This window comes from Mus musculus, chromosome 2, assembly GCF_000001635.26.
Source record: "Mus musculus strain C57BL/6J chromosome 2, GRCm38.p6 C57BL/6J".
Lineage (NCBI taxonomy): Eukaryota > Metazoa > Chordata > Mammalia > Rodentia > Muridae > Mus > Mus musculus.
In genome coordinates this window covers 145,166,399-145,178,780 of record NC_000068.7, presented here as the reverse complement: position 1 = coordinate 145,178,780, position 12,382 = coordinate 145,166,399, and the positions used below count along the sequence as shown (strand labels likewise).

Genomic DNA, 12,382 nt, shown 5'->3' with positions numbered 1-12,382 from the left:
CACTTCTAAAAAAAGCAGACATTCAGACCGAGTGGCCTCTAAGAGTGCCTCCTTGTCTAACACTCCAGAAAACAAATACTAAGGCAAGCAATATGGAAGCTTCCCGGCTAATTTGCCTCAATGTTCCCTCTATCTGAAGAAGCCATGTTCAGGCATCCTTCATTCAGAAATATTGTGCAAATGACAGGAAGTAATTATCCATTAAAGAAGCCATCAGCAAGCCAAGCACAGCCCTCCCCTGGTATTCAGTTGACATCTCCATACATTAGATTAGTAACTCCACAAACTCAGGAGGTTGTCCATTATCTTCAGTCCCAAATATAAATGGCCTTAATGATCCTTTCTCTGCCCCAATGTATAATCAAAATTTTGTGTAGAATACAGTACTCTTGGTGGTTATTTCTCTTCATCCTTAAAATTATGATGTTTAAGTTGACTTTAATTGAGTGTTGTTTATTGCCAACTACTTAATGTCATTGACCCTTTGGCACTAAAAGGTATAGATGGTGTTGTCTTAAGAGGGGCAGTGGTAGGGCATGCCCTTAATCCCAGCACTTGAGAGTCAGAGGCAGGTGGATTTCTGAGTTCGAGGACAGCCTGGTCTACAGAGTGAATTCCAGGACAGCCAGGGCTACACAGAGAAACCCTGTCTCGAAAAACAAAAAACAAAAAACAAAAAAACAAAAAAAAAAGAGGGACCCTGATCCATTAACTTGACTGTGGTGGTAGATACATAAACCCACATGAGTTACAAAATTATGTAGAATCCAACACACATACACACATACATGCACATACATGCACACACATGCACACACACTCATGCACACACATTCATGCACACACACTCATGCACACACACTCATGCACACACACTCAGTGGAAGAGAATCAATCTGAATAAGCGAGGCAAATTTGAATGATGTTACCATCATCCTGATAATATTATGCCACAGTTTTGCAAGATATTACAGTACAGTGGTGTTAACTAAAAAACACGTACAATGAGTCTTTGTATTTGGTTTCCCACCACATGTGAATCTTCAGTTCACTCAATAAAATATTTCCAATTAAAAAGATTGTCCATTTCTCTTACTCTGACCCATCTTTAGTTTCCTTATGTACAGCAGCTAAAGTAGAAAAGGAAGAGGAGGGAAGGAAGATAGGCAAGATTACTTAAATAACTTGGGATGGTCTGGGTTCCACCATCAAATAAATTATTGACCCGCTTCACAGTCATGGTTGGGAGGACCTGCATCCTTGAGTCAAAGAAAAGTGCTTTTGCTGAAGAAAGCCTTTGCACTCACTGGACTCCCTGACAGAACATGTTCCCCTGCTGATGGCAGCGCACAGTGACCCTTCTCTCGAAAATCTGATGGACCCGTGACAAAGATGGGAAATGAGGCTGGTTAAGATGGAGTCTTACCCAGTGATGTGGCCCAGTCAGGTGAGTTCCCCGGGGATACTCCCCAACAGGACCTTCCTCTGCTAATGCTGTCATTTGCAATGGCCTCACCTAATCACGAGGCACACAAAGACACACAAGTTCTCCTGGCTATTAAAGGCACTGATTAGAAAAATGCAACAACATAAATGGACAAGAAGTACTTTACTGCTTACAGGAGTCCACAGGAGTCAACAGAAACTTCAGGACTACTGCACGTATTTAGAAGTAGGAGAGACGATGCATGTGGATGGAGTGAGACAGACTACAAAAGGAACTCACAGGTAAAGCAGCTGTTGGCAATTAGAGCTGTGACCTCAGAAATGAAAGCCTGTGTCAGAGTAGGAAACCTGGGCCACACAAGGTGGTCCCATGGGTAAAATGGCTTCCTGTGCAAGTCTGATGACCTGAGTGAGGTCCTCAGACCCTACTGAAGGCAGAAGCAGAGAACTGATTCTACCAGTTAACCTTCTGACCTCCACACACATGCTTCTGACACATGACACACATCATACACACACACACACACACACACACACACACACACATCAAGTAAAGTTTATTTTTAAGGGGAGGAAAGTTCTTAAAAAAAAAAAAAACTTGTGGAAGAGCTGGAGAGATGGCTCAGAGATTAAGAATACTGGCTGCTATGCCACAGGACCTGAGTTTGATCCCCAGCTCCCATATGACAGCTTGGAACCCTCTATAACTCCAGTCCTAGAGGATCCAACATTCACTTCTAGCCTCCTCAGGCACTAGGCATACATGTGGTACACAGACATACATGTAGTCAAAATGCCCACATGTGTAAATATAAATAGGTAGGTAGAGAGAGAGAGAGAGAGAGGAGAGAGAGAGAGAGAGAGAGAACCAATAACATTAGTAGACATCAGAGCAAAGGTCTGGCGCAATTACATATTACTGTATACTTACCTGTGAGAAGCAAGGCAGAAGGATCATGAGTTCAAGGCCAGCCTGAGCTGTATAACAAAGTTTATCTCAAACAGAAAAAAAATCAATAAAAAAGGTGAAAGTAGAAAAAAAAAGACAGTCTAGGAGGTACCCTTAGGAACCCAAGTGAACAAGGATGTGAACATCACAGAGGGCAAGTCTCCAGGCCTGGGTGACATTCACTTCCAGATTTGAAGACTAAGAGCCTGGACAGACACATACCCACAGCAGTCTTTATAACATCACTGGCACTGGGAGCAAATAGCACATGAGAAGCAGAGAAAATCACATACATGTCTGACAAAAAAGGAGATGGAGTCTAAAAGCAGTAAAAAACCAGGACAGCATCAGACTTCTTAATGGCATCTTTAAAGAAAGATAGCCAAGAGACATCATCAGATCCTCAGGGAAAATGAGGTCCACCCTACATTCTTTTCCTTTTATCTTAGATTTAAGGTCAGCCTTAAAACCATAGCCCTCCTGCCTCTGCTCTCCCAAGTTCTAGCATTACAGGTGGGTAACCTAAATTATGAGCCCGATCTATCTGACATGTGGGGTCAGGAGAAGGATTATATCTTCAAACATACAGGGTGTCAACCCTGTGCTTTCTCTGCCTTATTATGGGGGCATCTGGAACATGTGATATCCAAAACGACAAGTGCAGGGATGCACCGAGAGGGATACACACATGACTTCCTGGAAGACACTTCCGGGGCAGAGTGGAGAGAGATGTGTGCAGCATAGAGCTGAGGGAAGGTGGCAAGATGACAGCTAGACAGCAAGATGACCAAGCCACCTGAGCAGACAACGAAAGGCCGGAAGAATCTGGATGGAGATCACTTCCAAGAGAACCCCCCCCCCCCGCCCCCGGAGAACTTAATGTCAGCATACACATGGGGATAAGACGAGGCTGAGAGAAGAGAGTTTGGCCTGAAATTGTAGCAAAGGTTTAGCCAGCTAAGTTAGAAGAGAGTAGATTTACATTCAGAACTGAAAATTGTGAGTTCAGTGTGTTTCACAGCTCAGCGACATGGAGCCTTTACATGGTCACATACAGTGAGCGTTGCATATTAACCTAGCCCACTGAGGCTCAGACTTGGCACCCACATTTGCCAAGAATCCTAATGCCCACACCACACTCTGCAACAGTCCATTAGCATCTCTGGGTAAGATGGAGACACAAGTGAAGCTCAGAATTCCCGAGGTGACACAGCAGAGAAGACCGGGGAGCAGGAGCTCACCAAAGAGATGATTTTCACCTTCGGCTCTGCTCCTCATCTGTGGTCGCAACTGCTTATAATCCCAGCTTTTAACTGTCGGCTTCATGTCCCACCAGCCCACTAAGTCAAACTGTCCATAAATGAATATTTCACATTCTGTCTGGAAAATGACATTATTGACATCGTGGTGTCGATGTGTAATGGCAGACTGCTCACTGTGGCCCCTTTGTTCTCCCGTGTCCTCCATAGGTTCAAATTCTGGTGGCAGACCAGAGTTAAAAAAAAAAAAAGTCTTTTATCCAAGCTGTAACAAAGCAGCAATGTAAAGGGGGAAATGAAGAGGAACATTGTCAATACTGCAAAAGCTACAAATGGGAAATTCCCTAAACCAGGTAGCAGCTGAGCTGGTTTTATCTGCTCACCCTCCCAGGAACACATAGCTACTGCCGAGCAAAGACTGGATGCTAGATTGCATGGTTTAAATGAGCAACTGGCACTGGTCTTTTCTGACCCCTAGAGCTCCCTGCTAATCCTGAACTCCAAACTTCATATCATAGCCAACCACTTCCATGGTCCCCGTGTGGTTTCAAGTCCATCGAATTTTCACATAAGGCTCAAAAAATGCATATGGCTGTTCTAGTCCCACAAGCATGGACATGATTCAAACAGGAGGGGGAGGATTTAGCCACACAGCTTCCACGTTATAGTTAACTACACTTGAACCCCCCCCCCCCCCCCGTCTAACTTTTGCCAATCTAATTATCCAAAAATAAAAAATAAAAAAGACATCATCTTGGTTATTTTTATGTTCCAATTTCCCACTTGATAATTAAGGGTGGAAAATGTTATTTGTGGCTATTGGCCACCTGCAGTTAGTTGCATCTCTGTCAGTTGTCTGCCTGCATTTATTTTTGTGCACTTTTCTAGGAGTTTGCCTAACTCCACCCCTCCCCCCATCCCTCCCCCTCCCCATCTTCTACTTTCCCTTTGTTTCCCAGATTCCAGAACCTCCAAAGTATCACATGCTGCTCCAGGACACAGTGCATTTCTCATTCGTATCTCCAACAATTCTTCAAAGGTAGCTACACTGTCTCGCTTCTCACAAAGACAAAAGATAGATACTGAGTATCATCTCAGATACAACTGTCAGCCCAACAACCAGTACTGCCTGATTAAAGAGGGCAAATATAAAGAGGCCCAGGTCTCTTGCCCTGAAATCCCAGAAAGGACTCCTTCCAAGGAATCCACTGAGATGAATTTCACAAAAAGGCAGCTAACAAAGATGGTGATGGGGTAGGGAAGCCATCAAAGCCTAAGACTAGCAACAGTGAGGAGCATGGCCCATCCCAAGGCAGAAGTGGATAGAGAGAACAGCACGTGAAGTGCTGGAAGCCCATCATCCCTTGGCTCATAGCAAATCTTGCATCCTCACTACTTCTCATTCTCAGATCCTACATGACAGGATCTTGTTTGAAACTATTTGCAAGCAATGAATAAGACTGGCTGTCAAATAAACTCTACTGAATCAGAACCTGGCAGCCATCAGCCAAAAAGCCTCAAATTACTCTCCTGAGATCATAACCCACTTGCAATGTGACTCTATGGATATTTTTGGAACCCCCTAGACCTCAGTTTCCCCATTAGGATAGTCTCTGTGATATCCTTCTGTCTGTTACCCAAACACACGCATAGAGATTCTCCTTGTGTGCAAGGAACACTCCTTATAGAAGCAAGAGTTGCCAAAGTCCTGCACTATCAGCCAGCTTCCACCAGGCCTTGGAATGCTCAGCAAATAGCTAGTTTTGCAACTCTTTTGGCTTTGCCAACCCTCCAGGGTAAGAAAAAAAAAATCTTCCCACAAGGATTCAAGGCTTGCAAGGAGAGGAAATCTTTGAGAAAAATCTGGGTTGATGAGCAGCTAAGAAAAGGCAGGAGGAAAGAAACACTTCTATATATGTTTGTGCAGAAAATAGAAAAGGTTGAAAGCAACGTGTTTCTAAAATACTGCTTCTATGAAACCAACCTTCTGTTACTCCTTACTCCTTGGCTGACTGAAAAAGGCAGGGCGATTCCCTGTCTTGTGTTCACATCCTCTCTGCCAGTGCTGGAGAATATAGCCATATGCAGCTTCGACACAGGCATGGCCTGGTTCAAATCCTACCACTCTCCAACTGATACCAGGCACAGCCTGGCACTGTTCTTCATCCCAGTGATCTCCAAAGAGAAATGGGTAACTGTGTCAAATCTCCAAGACTAGAACTTACAAAAATACACACATGTCAGCAAGCAGGGGCCTAAAACATGGTACGGGGTTTGTTCTGTTTTGTTTTGATCGTGGGCATTAAAATTCAGAAACCAAAAAGGCTTGTAAACAAGCATAACAAATATATTTTGAGCTCCTGGTACGGGCTGGGTGATAGGGGTGACATGTCAGAATAGATCACAGGGTCTCCGACCTCCCGGAGCTCAGAATCCAGTGAGCAGGAATGTTACTCAAACACTGACCAAATAAATAGATAGCTGCCGACTTTGATAAATACAGTCAACAGAAAGCAGTGTTTCCAGAGGACGCTGTGGGGAGTCTAATATAGTCCAGAGGACCTTGGCCTGGCCATGAAGGATTAAGTAACTGCAGAATTGAAGGATTAGTTAGTTGTGGTGGACACAGCAGTACAGTGGACCTGCGCATGGGAGAAATCTGGGACCAGAAAGGTCACATCCTTGGGAAGTAACAGAAAAAGTCAAGTAAAATCAGAAAAGGGAAGTCCAAGGGAGGGGCTATTGAGCTAGGGGTCTGCAGGCTGCACCCCAAGCCCTCTGATGAGTAAGAGTCCATGGAAGCAAAGACGGACTCTCGGGTTTGCAGTTCGAAACCCTATAGTAGCTCCTTCATCAGTAGTTACCTCCCATCTCCATATCAAATAAGATGAACAGCAATTAAATTTCATGATTGGAGAACATTTCAAAGATATTGCACATGTGCATGAATTTACAGTATATATTCACATGGGTGTATATGCAAATATCTGCATGCAAATGCATATTATATACTTCCTTTATTCAACCACTGGCCACTTTGGGCCATGCCTTCACTCACTCCTAAGTTACAATCCCTTCAGATCTCCAGATGTTTCCAAATACATCAATCATCGTATCTCCCATTATACTGAGAAAGCAGAGACTCTATGTCCCCACTGTTTCAACCTGGCTGGCATTGTTTCTGCCTCGACCAGCAGAAGACCACCATGGCAACAGCACTCTGTGACTTCTGAAGCCAGAGCCTAAAATTTAAGCCCTTCCATCTTGTTTTCAGGAGTGCTGTCTTAGAACCTGGCTGCCATGCTCTGAGGAAGTTCAAGCTGAGCCCCATGGAAAGGCCATGGGTTGGTCTGTGTCAACATCCACATCAGCCCTTATCCATGGGTGTGATGTCCTCTGGGATGATTCCAGAGCTGACTGTCAAATCGGGTGGCTCAGACTTGCAGTTTTCACAGCCGTGGCCTGTGACATAATGGAGTAGAGAAAAGCCATCTGGAACTTGCCCATCCAAACTCCTGAGCCAATTATCCATGAGCAGGAAAGGTGAACAGCTGTTTGGAGTCAAGGTTGGAGCTCATTTGTTAGATAGCCATAATAATGGACATATAAAATATATATCCATGTGTCATACACACACACATACACACATGTGTACACACAGATGTATGTATTTGTGTGTGTGTTCAAATATATGTTTTTTCTTAGTTACACCTCTTAGAACTTCCTAGAGATACGCACAAAAGTGTTTGTGTGTATGTGTGAGATTTTTTTTTTAACCCCTACTCCTGGAGAAAGATGACCATGTATCAAGAAAAGTGAAACACTTCTAAGCCACTCAATACATATAAAAGTAATCTGTTCTCATTGCAAGAATAAATGAAAACTTCATTAGCAAATCTAACACCTTATTTAAATTGGCTTTGAACACAGAGATCAAAAAGGAGATCTTCATTGGCAACCACTAAATAGGGCACCTGGGTTTTGTGTGTCCCCTGCTGCAGGCTCTCAGCACTGAAGACAGTGTTTGCCAGCGAGGTAAATGCACAGAAAGTGTGCTTGGCACAGGGCCTGGCACTTGGGATGCCCAAACTGTAGTTGTTATCATTATTATTGCTTTTGTTGTAGTTAGAATTAAGAATTCTCCTCATTCCAGCACTAACTCTTCCTGACCTAAATTAAACAATCCTCATGTCCTAGCTACACAGAAGGAGAAAACAAAAACAGTATAGATTCTTTTCTATACTTCTAACCAAATACAGAGCTTTGCAAAACAGAAGCAAACTTTTTAGTATATAACCAAATCTGGATTTACTTAGAAATTAAGAAAGAGATCCTAAATTCCATGATTAGAAATGTTAGACATTATGTAACATAACTGCCATACACCTCTATTTGGACTTTCTTATAAAAAGAACTAACCACCCTTTTTATAAGAAAGAAAAAGAACAAGGTGGGGGTGGGAATCATGGGAAACAAGCCTCTGAGAAGATATCTGGTTATCTTTAATAATTACCACATGCCTTTAAACATAAAAATTACCTTTGGTTATTAGGAAGGTACCCCCCCCATGACCATATGAACACCACAGTCTTGCACCCTGAAGCAAGAAACAGAGCTGAGAACAAAGGTCACCTAAGGTTGGTTTATACCTCCACACCTCACTTCCTATATGACTTCACTCAGTCACCTTTTGTGAGTCCCAGTATCTTTAAAATGAGGTGAATTTTGAACCCTTTGCCAATGACACAAGGATAGTATGTAGAATGCCCCCCCCCCAAATTTCAGGATAAGAGTCTCTGCCCTGATGTTTATAATACTAAATGGCAATTCCCTAGGCAAAAATATCATTGGAAGATCTCTATGTGGTAAATAATCTGTTTAAAATTATCTCGAAAGAAGACTGTGTCTTGCTGCTCCAACACGGCTGTGCTTCACCTATTGAAAACATCAGTATCTAATGCAAGAAAAGGTGACTAGAGACCGAATTAAGACTAGCAAGTCATAGAGTTGGGGGTGGGGGCTGTAAACAGAGCCTGCGTAGCAAGGTCATTAGCATTGTTGGGTTTTTCCCAACTAAGTCTTCTTGCTATGCATGGAAGTGTTCATAAACTGGACATTAGCAGACAGGCTAGAGAAGTGAGAAAGAGAAGAGAAAGATAAACAAGAGAAGGAATGAGATGGGGGCATGCTATGGAATGATGTCTGAGTCAGTAACACCTGGAGAGAAATGTCAGGAAAACTATCTCAAAAGGGAAGAGTAGTCATCAGATTCTAAGTTCACAGTGTGTGATGCCTTATCAGCCCAGATATTCCAGCATCTGGTGGTAGCAGGAACGGAAACCCCTGCAATTGATCCACTTAATCCTATGGATCACATTCAACATCCAGGACAAATGTCTTTTATGCCCTGCAAAGTGCTGGGAAGCCTGTTACTCACAGGCTCCAACCTGTAGAGAAACGGCCACCAAGTGATTTGGAATAACTCTTGCCAACGGAAGCATAAACTATCTGCTGGCTTCCACTCACCCTCTTCGGGACAGTCAGTGCATACTACTTAGCAGGTCTGAATCTTCCCTTGGAAAAAAGTCTCACTTCATTCAAATAGTACAGCCCACCTCCCTCATGTCAGTACCCAGGGCCAGAAAATCAGAGATTCAAAAGCAATAGAGAGAGTCATGGAGTCTAAGGGTTTTGCTGAAGACCAGGCCCGCTTCTCTCCTATTACCATATATGATGAAGTCCGTAGAGAGATCTGCTAAGTTCAGAATGACCCCTGAGTTTCACCATGAGGCACCACACCAGCCATGGTGAGGGAAAACCCTTTCTTGATTGATGGCACCTTTTAAAATGTCACCATCGCTATCAAAATGCTTTTATTGTGTGCTTCAAAGCACCACGTATTAGAACTGTGCCTATCTTAACAGTACAGCACATAGCTGTAACTGTTTTACCCCACAATCATTTATTTGTCTGCTTCCCCACAAACCCTGATATTCGAAAAGCCAGGATAAGAAATCATTTTACGACCGTTATTCTTTCAAGTCTTTCCTTTCTGTGAGGTTGTTTTGTTTCTTTTTCTTACACAGCTGCACCCCAGAGTCCAAATTGTTTCCAATGGACAACTGTTTTGAGCACATTTCTCCCCAATGTCTATTTTAGCTCCAAAAAAAGCCAAGGGCAAAGATAAAACCAAACTATCGTGTGTGTGTGTGTGTGTGTGTGTGTGTGTACAAGTGTGTACACGTGTGTATGCACCACCAGCCAAAGCACCAAGGAAAAAGTGGGCAGCATAGAGTGGTCCGCCCCCAGCATCAAGTCGGTGAAAGGAAGCAAGCCAGCCTTGAGAAATGAATCCATGTGTTCCTGCTGAGCAACCCTTTAAGGGAGCATGCCCATTCCTAAACCCTGACTGGTAGCTATCACTTTCTCCTAACGGAAGTAAGTTCCCAGCACCTGTTCTTGGATCGCAAAGATGGCAAGGAGCATTCTCCACTGCCCACCCCACCTGTTCTGTGTGGAGAACACGTGGAGAACCGGCTGTGAGCTGGTCAGCCTACCCTGCATTCCCTCAGTAAGCCAGGAGTACAGGTGGTTGGTTACCTGCACAGGTACTGATTGCTGTCAGAACAACTTTATTACTAGCCTTGGTAGTGAAAGGGTCCCTCCCTGTCACCGCCGCCACTACCAGCCAGGCTGTGGGAAAGGGGCAGAAGGCAAGAGGAAAAGGTCTTCTTGGTGCCCAAGGGGTCACTCCTCCACCGCTGCAGTCCTAGAGCCCAGACCCCTTCCTCCCTAGCCCCGCAAGAGACCGGAGTGTCCCCGTGCCTGTTCGGTGTGGCTGGACCCAGCGCAGCTCGCCGGGCACCGAGCCCCGAGAGCCCGAACTGCTGGAGCCGCAGCGCCCACTCGGGGCAGGCGGCGAGCACTCACCCTTCTGCTCTCGCAGGCTCGACAGCGACCAGAGCAGCAGCGCCACCGAGGCCAGGAAGCAAAGCTGGCTCAGCAGAAGGTCCCTCCGCCGGCGGCGGCTGCGGCGGCGCGCGCAGTCCTGGTCGCCCGGCGGCGGCATCCTCGGACAGCCGGGCGGCGTCCCTGGCGGGCGGCGTCCGCTCGGGTCGCGGGCGGCCGCGGCGGGGACGGCGGCAGGAGGCAGCCCTGCGCGCAGCAGCCGCGCGTCCTCGCTGCGTTCCCACCCGGCCGCCGCCTCCTGCTTTCCCTCCTCCCGGCCGCTGCCGGTCTCCACGCCGTCGCCCTCGTCGCTATCGCTCAGTCCCTCCTCCCCCGCCGCCTCCTCCTCCTCGCCGCTCGCCCGCACCGCCGCCTCCCTGCGCTCGGGGTCCCTCTCCTGCTCGCGCGCCATGGCTCCCACGCTCCGCGCCCGCGTTCGGCCTGGGGCGGCGGCGGCGGGGGCGGCCGGGAGGCGGGGGCGGCGGGGGCGGTGGAGGAGGAGCGGGGAAGGACCGGCGAGAGGAGGGCCGGCCGCTGGCCACCCGAAGCAGGCCCTGACCTCAGGCTGCGGGAGTGCAGCTCGGGGTCGCACTCCAGTGTCCACGCGGGGGTGGGTGGGTGGGGGACTCGGAGCCGAGCGGCGGCCGGAGCGCGCCAACAGCTAGAGTGAGCGCAGCTTCCCGTACCCCACGGTGGGTCGGCGGCAGGGGGGCTGCGCACGGGAGGGGGACAGCGCCCGGGATGCTATGAGTCGCTGGCCAGCACCGCGGGGAGGGGGCGCAGGGAGGAGACTGGGCTGTGGAGGGAGCCCGGTGCACAGCCCTTCAACCCTTTGGTGCCCAGAGAAAGAGGCGGTGCGGTGGGGGAGGCCCGCTAGGCGGGATGTGGATAGACAGATCTCCACCAAGGAGGACTGGCCTGAAACTTTCAGAGAAAAGAAGGATTTCCTTGGCCCTCTTCCATCCGTTGCCTTAAGCTAGAGCGTCTAGAGTGTGCTAGGTGGCCAATTCCTAGCCACTGGTCCTGCCTCCTGCCGCTGGCCTCAGGGGTTCCCCTCTGCCCCCTGGTGGGGATCCCGGTGAGCCAGGCTCAAGTCCTGAAACTGGCCTCCTGGGGGGGTTTGGCTTATTAGGGTTGTCCTGGCTTCCCCCTCTGGCTAGGGTTCACATTTCGCTCTCTGAGGAGCTGAAGCAAGTCCAGTGTGTGGCTGAACCTGAGGGGGCCCTAGTAAGTTCCCTAGGAGGGAGACTCTTGGCCTTCTACAAGGACAATCAGTCCACCCCTCCCCCAAGATTAGAGCCCTAGGCCCCAACTCCCTAATTCGAGTTCTTCTGCCCCTGCCTATTAAAGATGTAGAGGCTGACATCCCCACCCCTATCTGCAGTACCATTGAAAAGGGCACCTAGTGATCCCAGGGGTTCACTCCCAGGGGCTTGGACTTCCCTAGCCTCATCCCAGGTACCTGCCTGCAGGATGGAAGACACACGACCCCAGAGGAAGGGAAGAAGAGATGTGTTTCCAAGTGGTGGTTAAACTTAAGTCTTATTCCAAAAGGATGGTCCTAGAAATCAGATATATGTTTGGATGGCTCTTGGGCCTGAGCAATCTAGCCCTCGGGAGTTGGGAGGAAGTGGGGAAACTCCATAGAGACTTCTCCCTGCCCAGGTCACAAGGGACCCACAGGATCAACTGTGAGTGACCTTCCATCCCATATAGTGTCAGATGTCCCCTGACAACATCTGGAGACATGGAAAGTGATCACAGGTGGTTTGTTTTCTGCT

At 47.3% G+C, this 12,382-nt stretch overlaps 1 protein-coding gene across 1 annotated transcript in view; it reads right to left on the bottom strand.

Annotated features, from left to right (window-relative positions):
* The window catches only part of Slc24a3 (solute carrier family 24 (sodium/potassium/calcium exchanger), member 3), a 474,392-nt gene extending 463,386 nt beyond the window's left edge, over nucleotides 1–11,006 (bottom strand). The window contains exon 1 of the mRNA NM_001356497.1: nucleotides 10,584–11,006. Coding sequence (NP_001343426.1) covers nucleotides 10,584–10,722 — 139 coding nt within the window. The 5' untranslated portion in view covers nucleotides 10,723–11,006. The remainder of the gene's footprint in view (nucleotides 1–10,583) is intronic.
* Nucleotides 11,007–12,382: the final 1,376 nt, after the last annotated feature.